The sequence below is a fragment of the Camelus bactrianus genome, chromosome 21 (assembly GCF_048773025.1).
Source record: "Camelus bactrianus isolate YW-2024 breed Bactrian camel chromosome 21, ASM4877302v1, whole genome shotgun sequence".
Classification (NCBI taxonomy): domain Eukaryota; kingdom Metazoa; phylum Chordata; class Mammalia; order Artiodactyla; family Camelidae; genus Camelus; species Camelus bactrianus.
The window spans coordinates 16602979-16615337 of NC_133559.1; the positions used below are offsets into that span (position 1 = coordinate 16602979).

General features: G+C 49.0%; 1 protein-coding gene across 4 annotated transcripts in view; it reads left to right on the top strand.

The window, feature by feature from the left end:
- The first annotated feature begins 1109 nt into the window (after nt 1–1109).
- RCSD1 (RCSD domain containing 1) overlaps nt 1110–12359 on the top strand; it is a 59441-nt gene continuing 48191 nt past the window's right edge. The window contains exons 1-2 of one of the 4 annotated variants that reach the window (XM_074349761.1): nt 1110–1377; nt 1810–1992. In XM_074349761.1, coding sequence (XP_074205862.1) covers nt 1276–1377; nt 1810–1992 — 285 coding nt within the window. In that variant the 5' untranslated portion in view covers nt 1110–1275. The remainder of the gene's footprint in view (nt 1378–1809; nt 1993–12359) is intronic. The other 3 variants (XM_074349760.1, XM_045515860.2, XM_045515859.2) reach the window with 3 other exon arrangements.

Genomic DNA, 12359 nt, shown 5'->3' on the forward strand with positions numbered 1-12359 from the left:
ACAAGATAACACTGCAAGATACCAGGAAACTTCCTTTCTTGCTGTCAGTTCTGCCCTAGTGCCCTCCCCTGTGGGGCATTCCTGGGAGTGGAGGCCCCATTCACTGGGCCCTAGAATGCCTGGCAATAAAAGAAATACTGGGTTCCAATTCATTTGAGCTTGGACATGAGGCTAAGAGTTATAAAAACAGCTTCTCTTTTTCAGAGTGCCTACTAAACTATATAGGTGAGGCAAATGAGGGTCAGAGAGGTTAAGTGACTTGTCCAAGAAACACAGCTGGAAAGTAGCAGAGCTAGAGTTCAACTTGCAAGCTGTTTCTGAAATTAAGGATTTTGCCTCTATGTTCAATTGAGTTAAATGAACTAGAAAACCCCTTGTCATTAGGGTTGTTAGTGTTTTAGAAAGTCAGGCCTTAGAGGATTCTACAGGAAGGAGGCCATGTTCTAAGGCCCAAAGCAGCAATCTATGTACCTGACAGTGCAAGGGTGGTGTCTCCATGAGGAGCAGAATCAGGGCAGTTTTTTGTTGTATGAGCAGACTCTCAGCTTGTTTCCTTTACTTGTTTGCCCATATATCTCACTTCATAGAGCTCCCCATCACCTGACCCACTGTCCCTTTCCCAGGGTGAATCAGGTCAGGTTTGGGGTAGGGCTGGGGGTGCAAGAACCCTGCAGAAAGTCGCAAAGGAATGCCTGCCAACCAGTCCCCTTCACACTCACAGGTGTCTGAAGGCGTTTCTCCTCTTCCTCTCTGGGTGGGGTCGGGGGAATCCTGGAGGGACACCTAGGGTTGGTGGTCAGTGTATAAACTTGTAGCAGAGAAAGAAGCTGCTCCAGATTTCAGTTCCCCTGTCCTTCCCATGCAACTTTGGTTGTTTTTTTTTTTTTTTTTTTTTATCCTCTTTGCTGCCCAGAGAGCTGGGATGGCCCTTGGGGAGGGTTGCTAAACTGGGCCTATGGGAATCGGATGTTCATGATCTTGCCCTTTACTCTGTTTCTTACAGTACACTTAGGAATAGCAAAAAGGCTCTTTAGCAAGAAGCTTGTGGGAGCTGAAATTCCGCAAAATCGAATGCATCAATCAAATCAAGGGGAGAGGGAAAGATATACTGCTGCAGGGAGCCTGGATAGCTTTGCTTGGATTTCTTATTTATCTCTTCCTCCTCTTCATGATACACAGATGAGAGATGGATAGATTGATAGAGGAAATGAGAGGCGGAAAGTCAAAGAGACACCAGAGGGAAAAGTGGTCGACTCCGTCCCACACTGAGAGTTGATGGCACTGTCCGAACAGCCCTCTTCTGGGGCCGTGAGAGAACACGGACACATCAACCAAGGAAGGGCCTCACTCTCCGCCTACGATCGCCAGGAAAACCAGGTGCGCGGTGAATGCAATTTTTTTTAATGACGTAAAAAAGAGTAGGTATGCACATAAAAGAAGTAAATAGAAAAGAGGGGAGATAAGAATGAAAGAACGACTCTAACTTTAGGGGAAGAAAAAGAAGGAAGGCATGTTAAAGGAGGTAGAGGTTGAGAAGGACGGACACCCAGGCAAAGACCAGGGTCCTGGAGGAACTTCGCGAGAAAGAGGGGCCAGGCGGCTGTCCCATCCCCATGTTTGGGCAGATTAATGGAGTCGTGGCTCCCTCGCTTGAGTCCTGCCTCGGGAGGGGACAGTATCTGTTTAGATTTGTGTCTAAATTTAAACCCTGATCGCCGGCCTCCTTCCCCCGCTCCCCACCCCTTCCCCTCCCACCCTCCCTCCCTCGCTCGCTCCCTCCTCCTCCTCCTTCCTCGTTCTCATGCGCAGGGCCGGGGGGCCGGGGCAGTCCCGCAGCCAGCGAGCCGGGCGCGCCGCCGCCCACTTGCGCCGTGCCCGCCGCCGCCGAACCTGGCCCGGGCGGGAGCCGAGCGGATAGCGGGGATCGCGAGCCCCGGCCCGAGCGAGGAGCGCGCGCAGCCGCCGCCGAGTCGGCACCTGGAGGACATGGAGGTAACGCAGGCGGTGGCGCGCGGGCGGGTCGGCGATCGGGCGGGCAACGGGGCGCACCGGGCTCATCGCTGCCACCCAGGGGCACGGCGAACGCTCGCCGCTCCCACGCCTCCCGACCAACTAGGGAGACTCGCCTCTGGTCCTACCTAGGGGACCCCTCCCGGCAGGCAGGCAGGGCTCGGCAGGGGAAGACCTCGGGGAGAGGGGAAGGGCCTTCCCAGGGGTCCAGGTATTTTGCTTAGGGACTTAAATGTTTCGGGGCGGGAGTGGTGGTGGTGGTGGGAAGTTAGGTGCAGCCAACTTTGTAAATGGGCAAACGTGTGAGCAAAAAAGTCAAGAAAGCAGAAGCCGCTGGGTCTGAAGAGATGGGTACTGAAAAAGAAACAGTACTGTTAACGTGAAGCTCTTCTTTGCCAGTCTGTGGGCTTCCTATTCGATGAAGATTGGACTCTTTCCCCCGATGAGTCTGGTCGCCCTCTTACTTCTCAAGTCCCGCTTCTGTCTGTCACATCTTCTTACAGAACTTTCTGAAAAACTCCCCTCTTGTCCAAATGGCACTGTTTCTGATCAAACGTGAGACTCCCTTGTATGTCCCTGCGTGTATGGGGGTGTGCCTGCCACATCTGTTGGGGCACAAGGGTGAGGCCCACCACTGCTCTGCATAGGATTTTCCTGGGACCGTTCCAACGACAGTGGGATCTAGGAACCACCCTCCAGTGGAGGAGTGGCTGGGTGTATTCCCCTCCTCCCTGCCTTCTCCACATCTTGAGGTTGCCATAGATTTCCCCCTTGAAACTGAGACCTGACATTTAGCCCTAAGCCAGTCTTAGCGGGACTTGGGCTTGCTTGTGAAAAGAAGAGAAGGTGCAAATGTCATCTAGCTTCCAAGGTGATTCCCACCCTTTTCAAAAGCTGAACCGCTCCTCCCAAGGCTGTGGTCAGCACCGTCAAGATTCATAGTCAGTTCTGCTAGTTCTTCCGGTGTCCGGCTCTACACTGGAGCTCTGGTTGGCTCTTCTAAGCTAATCTACTGCTTGGCCTTCAAAGTACTATGACTTCTCTGCAGTAAGTCTGTCCTAAGCAGTTGCGTTCAGGCATCCAGCTCTACCAGTTGCTTCAAGGACCAGGGATCACCTTCAGGGAGGCTTTATAAAGTTCAGGGGACAGTGGGATCCACCAGGAGCTAGGACAGACCCTCTGTAGAAACACCTGTAAGCCAGGGCAGATCAGGACTGGGAAAGGGTGGGAGGGAACACAGCAGTGAGTGTTCACGTCTACTCAAAGATAGCCCAGAGCAACAAGATCCTCTCTGGCTGGCTATAGCTTTAGCGCAAGGGAGGGAGATGACCTAGGGGACACCCACAGGCTGGGTGAAGTTTCCTGAAGAAGTTGCTTTAGGAGTGGGTTTCCTCCTCTGAAAGAGTGCACCCTGCTAGAGTTGTGGTATGATCTAGGATCCTCTAGTCTCTTGCAGAAATGGATGGGAGATAAGGACTAAGCAAGTGTTAGTCTTAAAAGCAGGTTGCTGCTTGAGGGCCAAATACAAGGTTGAACTTTGGTGTAGGAAGACACGAGGGACTCCTTTCAAAGGTACTTTCTTCTCCATCAGTTGAGGAAGGAACAGTGTGTGGCAGAGGCCCTGAAACTGTCACCCAAACAACTTCCTGTGTGACTCGGTGGGGTAGGGGGGAGTGGAGCATGAAAAGAGAAGGTCCTCCAGTCTACAAACCGAGATGCATAGTCATTGATGGGGGATTCTGCCGAGATGGGGGCATTGCTCAGCCAGCCAGGAAGCCTGTCAGTTTGCACTGGGTCTGTACAGGGCATGGATTTGCTGGTTCACGGTGACTACTTTTGAAGTTTCTTTGTCAAAATGCCTGAAAAAAAGAACTGCAACTGTTAGCACTGGTAAAGGAAGTAAAGAGGAAACCAAAAGGCTGGGGAAGTGTCGATTCTTAGCCAGGAAGTAAACTTTTCGTGGTGGGGCGTGATATGCAGGAGTGGAATTTGGGAATTCCTGAAAAATCTCTGAGTAAAACCCTGTGTTGGGAAGTGAAACCCACTTTTGAGAAATGAAGGGACCACTGTATTTAGTGAGAAACTGAGTTCTGTTACTTCCAAGTATTAGGAATTTAAACCAGGCCAACAAGACTTACTCAATATTCATTCTCTAGAACCCATTTACCTATTGGAAGTCTTTGGGAAATCTTTTCTTTTTTTAAGTTACTGTTACCAATAATATCAATCATTCCTTCTGCCCTCATTAAGCCCTGTGGAGTAAACAAGATAAGGACACCTTTTAAAAGCTCCCAATAGGGAAAGTGAGACTATTATTTCTTGTCATGTATATATTTTGAAATGCATAAGTGCCAAAGGTACGGCTGTTGCAGACTGTAAGTTCTACAGTATTTCAGTATTTCAACGTGAGACTCAAAAGAAGTCTTGAAAGAAAGGTGGGTGGTGAGGAGGAGAAGGCATAAGGAAAGAGTACAGGGAGAACATGCCAGCTTTATGCAGGAAAGTAGGCCAGTTAGCTGGAGAGGAAGGTGGGGAAGCGAGAGAAAAAAAAAAAAAATGAAAGTAATAAGATAAAAACCACAGGGCCTCCGAGTACAGTGGATGCTGGCCAAGTGGATGAGTGGGAGCTGGAATTCAATCCATCTGGAAGAAAGGGTTACTTTTCCTTCATGCAAATTCTCCTTGCCTAGCTGTGCCCCGAAGGGTTGCCTTATTACAGTTCAGACAGAGGCCAGCTGCAGCCCTCAAAGGCCAGAGAGGGGATGGCCCAGGATTCTGCTCCATGGATAGCAGGAAGCTGAGTGGTCTTGAGTAAGACGGTGGCCACGATGTAGCAGGGCTGATATGGCAGAAACACCAGTTCATGGAGTGAGCAAGGAAACTGGACGCAGGAGCTTCTTAGAATCCAGGCATACTCTGACTTTGAGAGAGAGCAAGAATAAAAAAGATGGAAGAGTAAAGACCACGTGTAGTAGGAGAAGCCAGAAATGCCTTCCATGTTCGAACTCGCCAGGGTACCCAGAAGAGCAGAGTTCTCCAAGATGCCAAGGAGAATGGCAGTACCCCTTTTACGGCTGTATAAGCCTTCTGTAGGCAGGGACTATCTTATTGGTCGTTAGCTCTCCAGAGATTAGCCTAGAATATAATTGCATAATTTCTTGAGGATAGTTTGCTTAATAAGTGAATTAACAAACAGGGAACTCCTTCCCTTCTCAGTCTGCAGGTCGAATATCTCCACCTCAGGAAGCCTTCGCTGATGCCCTCAGACTCTACAGCACTCTCGGGGCACCTTGTTCAAACCGAATTAGTGTACCAGGCAGAACTGTAACTGTCTGCTTACCTGGCTCTCTCTCTGGAAAATTCCTCAAGGGCGGGGTCCATCTTATATATCTAGGGCCTGATGGCACTCAAATGCTTGTTGAATGAGTAAATAAATGGTTGAAAACGGGAGAAAAGTCAGATTTTTTAAAAACAAGGTTTAGGTGTGTTGGTTTTGATTGTTCCGAGCAGGAATGTCCAGCACTCCATGAGACGTACAGGCCTCTTACGATGAAAATATGATTCTTCTCTAGAATAATTAATAGGTGAAGTTACTCTGGATAGGAATCCGAAAGAGAGAAGTGTCAAGAAAGAGCTGGAGACTTAGGATGTTGAAATTAAACTAATATTCTCAGTTGCTTAAATATAAATGGTAGGCACTACCAAATAGCCTAAGAGCCCTTGAACAAGTTTAATTTTCACTGACCAAAGTCTTCATTTGTTCAATGAAATAATAGACACGTGGAAATTCAATTTGTCACCGAATAGATGGAAACAATGAGCCCTTCTCTCTGAGGTCGCTCCTTTCCAAATATTGTTTGTCATTCATCCATTTATTCAGTATTTATGGAGCATTTATTACCTACTAGATCTTGTCAATATTATTGAGCTATCATGCCTTTCCATCCTCACAGACTGTCAGTATTACGGATGGTGAGAGAGAGAAAGAGTTTATCCGTATACATACTGGTACATATGATGGTCATTTTGTAACCTACTTTTTCGATGACAATCTTTTTACTTCATTGAATATTTTCTACCACAGCTTCACCAACAGCCTTTGCTGGTTTTAGACCCACCCTCTCACTGAGCCATAGGTTGGCTGCTAGCTGGAGCCTAGGATTATTAGGGATTGCTTGGCCTCTGGGAGCTGGAGTTTGGCTCAGTGTACTTGCGGGCCTGCCCGAGTGCCCCCCACGTTCCTGTCTGGCTCCCGCTCTGTGGGGCCCTCAGAGCAACCCTGGCTTTCCCTGAGCAGATACTTGCATTCACTGGACCGCAATGACAGGGGGAAGTTCTGGGAGGTGGACTGGAAGGGCCCAGGCACTATCACGGGAGGGGGCGAGCGTGCATTCCTGGAGAGAGTCAGGTTTCAGAGCTGATCCACAGCGTGGCTTCTCACAGCCAGGCCAGCCAGATCCTGGCGGGGCGCAGTTCCGTGGGAAATCTGAACGCTGGCGGCTCGGCAGCCTAGTAATCTTATCAGGGCCTCAAGAGAACATTTTGGTTCCAGAGAAATCTGAAGGCAGATCTGCCTTCCTCAGGTTTTATGTTTGCATAGCCAGCTTGACCACCTCCAGTCAACTCATTAGCTCTAAACATCTCAAAGCTCTGGGTGGAATGAACTGATCTCTAACTGGCACATTGTAAAGGAGAAAAGGAGACACAAGAGAGACTGAGGCTGCCTGGGGATTTAGGGACCATTGGATCTTTGGAAGGTCAACAGTTGTAATTGTTCTCTCATCGGGGGAGTAGTTCAGCTTAAACCTTAAGGAATAAGATGGTCAGTTTCATCACAAAAACTATCCACCTTGTGTTTGGCCTTTAGAGTGTTATGTAGACATTTTTAATCTCTTTGTGCAAAAGAAGATACAGTGAAACTGCTAACACAGTACTAAGCCTTGGTCACCAGCATCAGCCTCATTGCTCTAGGCCCTGCAGGACCTCATCGCCCCAGTGGATGTAGCTGAACCAGGCCTGGAGGGCGCTGCCCTCAAACCTTGGCCTTTTGGAGAGTGAGCTCCCCATCTTTCTCCTTTTGGGTTTCCTGAACATCTGCGTCCTGGGCATTGTGGGAAATGACTGCTGAACCTGTGCGGCTCACCTGGAAGGTCTCATTTGGGTGGGTCAAATCTTATCTGAAGGGAAGGGGCTCCAGCCACTGCAACTGCAAATCCCAGTGCCTCCCTGGGAGAGGTGAGATGGGCATACAGGACCCTTACCTCCATAAGATACCCACCTAAGATGCCGTCAGAGCCCATTCTTAATGGGTAGCTTTGAGGACCCCAGGCTGGGAGCACTGAGATGTTTCAGAGATTGGAGCTGAACGTTCTCTCCTCTCAAGATGTCCCCAGCCCTTAATTTTGAACCTACTTGCACCATATCAGGGCCACCCTCCTGGCCTTGGGCTAGCAATCACAGCCATCTTCCAGGCAGGATCTTCTATATCGATCGATATCAGTTCATATTTACAATTCAATTCATAGCCACGCACCAGCTCTTCAGTTAGGTCCAGCAGACACATGTAGAGGCCGTACTGCCTGCCAGGCAGCAGAGATACAAAGATGAATGTTTTACCCTGCTGCTCCTTGAAGCGCCTAACAGGTGTCAGCAGAACAGGGGGTTGAATTCACGTGGATGGTGGAGAGGTGTCATACCCAGCCTGGGTCCCGAGGGGCTTCCTGTGACAGACGGTGTCGAAGTGGAGTCTGCAGAGATAAATAGGAGTTTACCAAGTGCAGAAAACCAGGAAAAGCTTTCCAATCAGGGAATGAGAGCACGCGCCATTGCTAGAAACAACATGGTGTGAGTTACGAGCAGCTTGTTTCTGGAAGATAAAGCAAGATAAAGGTATCTGAAGTTGGGAGCCTAGATGGGGGATACAGAGAAATATAAGTTACAGTTTCTACCATAAAAGGAGCTCACTTCTGTTTGAGGAAGCAAGATAAATACATATGACACAACATAAAAAAACACAACATAGTATCTTGATAAGCTCCCAGGTGTGTGGGAGTTCAAATTCAGCTGCTCTAATGGGAGCTAGAGAAAACTTGCTTCCTCTGCTGGGGATTCCCCCGACAAGTGTGGCTCCTCCCAGGCCTCCTGGCAGTCCTGGGGGTGCACAGCTAACAGGGGATTTCACCCCAGTGATTAGCACGCTCTGCCTGGGTGGGCGTGGGGAGGATCTGCACCTAAATGCTCTTACTGAAGAAGTCCATTTGAAACAGGCTCCAGGCCCCAAGGGAATGCCTTTAGTTGAGCTCACCCAAAGCCACCCCCAAGGCCCTCTTACCTCCTCTGACAGAAAGAGGCCTCTGGGAATAAACCCCATTCACATACAAACATCTCCTCTTTCAATTCACACCTCCTCTTGCAGCCCCACTCATTCTTCCCACTGTGGTCGCACATCCTGTGCATGCTCCAAAAAGCCAGCATTTCTCTTCTTTGTCCAAAGGCATGGCAGGGACAAACCGAGGTGGGCCCAGGAGCCGCAGTCAGCTGCCTGCATCAGCCCAGTCTGGGCCCAGCAAAAACAGCACAAAAGAAACGAGAAGTTGAGCCCTGTGGTTGCTGTTACACAACCCAGGCACCCACACCAGGGGTCAAGGAGGATTCATGTCTTACAGCATCCCGCAGAGGGCTTCAGGCCTCCTCGGGGCCTCCTCCCTAGACCCCACTCACAATAGCACACAAGCTAGACGGATAGTGCTGCCACCCTGATGGGGCCACCCTCCTATCCCACGACCACCCACCGCCCCTGTCTCTGAAATACATTCCCAGGCGTCAGGTCCCTGGCTTATCTTGCTTTCAAGATACGTTTTGATAGATAGTGGGAAATCCATTTCTGAGCATCCACACTGATGTCAGTGTGAGGAAAACCTAGACTTGCTGTCATGGTAACCACTACCACTTGAATGCCTACTGTATACCGATGTTTTGCATGTAAATTTATCTTTTTAATCCTCATGAAGTCCTATTACATCTGTTTTCTAAATGAGGATGTTAAGGATTCGATATGATTAAATTGTGTGCCCAGGGTCTAGAAGGTGATGACCAGAGCAGCCCTGATTTGGACCCACCTATTAGACGGGATCCTATGGCCTCTGTTCTTTCTCCTGCACTGGAGGGGCTCTGGCTGTCCCCACAGTATGGGCTCACAGGGAGACCTCAGGCCCCTCAACTTGGCCAGTCCTCCTCCAGCTCAGGCCCAGGCCATGGTGGCGGCCAGGCGGCTCAAGGCTTGGGGCTCCTGAGGTCTGGCACAGAGTTGTTCTGAGCCCTCATCCACACATCTGGGAGGTTTCTGAAAAGCTCCACTTGTGTCTCTGGTTGAAACAAGTGCCGACATCTATGGCAAAAAGGAAGTTTACATAAAAATTCGTTTTTATGGTTTAGAGTTTTGAGAATGAGAAAGAATATTAACAATTTCTCCCATTCCCTTCATTTTAAAGATGAGGAAACTAACATAAGTGCTGGTCACACTTAGAGTCAATTAGTGGCGAAGTCAGAACGAAGATGAAGGTCTCCCAGCTCCCAGCACAGGAACCTCCCTTCTACAGGGCGCTGTGATCCATGTGTTTGTCAGCTCATAATTACTTGATTGCCTCTGCCATTTCTGTATATTGTCTTCTGGAGGCTTTCCAAGTCCACACCAGTGGAACTCCATTTTCTAGGTTTTACCATTATTGGGGGCAGGGGGTGGTTAGCTAGGAGAAGAGAGGAACAACTGTTATTATCTCATTGTTTTAATCAATAAGTAACAGGAGACCTCAGCTGAGCCTGAGAGGGCTGCACCCCGACCTCATCCTACCAGCCTTCCTTTCTAGAATGTGACCCTCAAGGAGTCATCTTGGGGGAGCCCTTGGCCCACATTGCTTCGTCATGCCTGAATCCCCTCACAAAGTCCTGAATCGAAGTACTTGAGAGAAGAACAAGGATGACTCCAAGCCCTTGTGTTTCCTGGGAGAAATGAACGGGAGACTCAGGGACAGCAGAGCGCCAGGCTGCTGCAGGATGAATGCTGAAGTGCTGCCCAGGTGGGCGTCTGCAGCCAGAGGAGCTGGCCGATGCACGCATTTGCTAGGACTGCCATAACACATTGCCACAAACAAGGTGGCTTAAAACGACAGAAATCTATTCTCTCACAGTTCTGGAGGCCAGATATCTGAAATCAAAGTGTCGCAGGACCACATTCCCTGTAGAGGCCCTAGGGGACAATCTTGTGGCTTCTGGTGCTTGCTGGCTTGCTTGGCTGGAGGCCACTCCCATCCTTGCCTCCCGTTACTTCACCTTCTCTTCTGAGTCTCTCACAGGGACATGTGTCCTAGGATTTAGGACCCATACTGATAATCCAGGATGATTTCCTCATCTCAAAATCTTTAACTACATCTGCAAAGACCTTTTTACTAAATAAGGTAACATTAGCAGTTTCCAGAGATTGGGAAGTGGTCCTGTCTTTTGAGAAGGGGGGGCAACCATTTAGCTCATGACAGCAGGCAACCTGCTGTCTGTGATAGGAGTAGGGGACTTGGGGCTTGGTAGGGTCAATTCTTGGTTATTTCTAGGCTATATTGTGACACTCCTCCCCCTACTGCCCTGTGGGTGAATTGCCAATGAATATTCATTGATTCCTGTGGTGGGACTAATTTCCTGCCTCTGGGGTAGCCCACATACGCCCATGTGTTCATGGGTCACGCCACCACCCTTTCCGTTCAGAGCTACAGCTGGGAGAGAAGGTCTACAGGGTGCTGTGGAGCCTTTCCAGGAGCGATGACCTGTTCTGGTCCTTTTCCAGTGAATAACTATGGCCAGCAGGCTGGGAAGAGCTACCTAAGATTCCAGGATCATCTCCACCTTCAGAAAGGATTGCTCCTAACAAGATTATAGAACTACATTTTATCCGATCTCATTTGATATCAAGTGTTATCAAATACCTTATCAAATTATCAAATACCTTATTCACACATTCATTCATGTGCTAAGCAGCTACCAAATGAGAATTTATAAGACACAATACCTGCTCTCAAGACCCATATAGTCTGGAGGAGGAGAGGGGGACAGAAATGGAAGCAATGGTTACAGAATAATGTGACTGGATCTTTAAGGGCAGTGAGGACGCAAGTGAGGACGAGGGACTGTAGCAGTCCAGGCAAGCTAGCCTTTCTGTAAAACAACTCCACACGGTCTTAGTGGCTGAAAACGACAAAGGCTTGCTTCTCATTCACGCTACATGTCCACCCAGGCTTGGCTCCATGTCATTGTCCTCCCTCTGGGACCCAGGTTGACGGTGCAGCTGTCAGTTGTCACAGCAGAGGGAGGGAAGGTCCTTGGAGGGCTTGTCCCGGCCATGGCTCTGACCTGGAAGGGTCGGAACTAGCCACATCAACTCAACCACAGGGATAAGGAAGTACAGTCCTCCCACGTGCCCCAAATGATGAGAGCTAGAAATATTTCATAAACATCATGTATGTCCTGGTGGAATCTCAGAAGACTTCACAGAGCAGATGAACTGTGAGCTGGGTCTTGAAGTAAGACTATCTTCCCGGCTGACAAAGGTGAGAAGGCTGAGGAGGAAAGCATTTATCTCTGCCATTCAGGGCTCACTCCCTTGAGACTTACACAACTCTTGTGGTCAGAGATGTCCTTCCTGATTACAACGAGAGCTGCTTTGCCAGCACAACGAGTGTTTTTAGTGATTTCCGTTGTTCTTCATGCTTTGAGGTGTGATTAGGAGGGGCAGGTAGGTTTGAAAAGGAAGTCAGGGGGTGAATATATGCCCTATTTGTATAGGTAAACGTATCAATGAAACACAGACATGTCATGGGGTGCTGCTGTTTAAAATGTTTCCCAAATATCTTAGCCCCAGAACAGCCAACTCCCTAGACCATGCCATCAAGAGAGACAGCTTATAGGCATCCTTTTTGATTGGAAGTGCTCCACATAGTGAATAGAGAACCTGTGCCTTTTTCTACATGCAGTTACACAACACTTAGAATTGCCTTTCCCCCCCCATAAGCCCATACATAAGCTCTGCCCTTTCTGCCTATGAAAAGGGTCAGTAAAAGCCCACCTCTGAATAATACTGGAATTAGGCAGTGGAATTTGAAGGAAGTGGGAACACCAGGCTGTCCTCTGCCCTCTGTTCTTTTTAGGTTTCCTTTGTTGTGTGATTGCATCTGGGATAGGTCAAGGGGTGTGCTGTGTAGAGAGATAAACCACGAGACCTGAGTTTAGGTCCAGAATCAGTAACTAGCCTTAGGGTCCTGGTTGGTCCCTCCATCTGTGAAACTGGTACCTGCATTACCTACCTT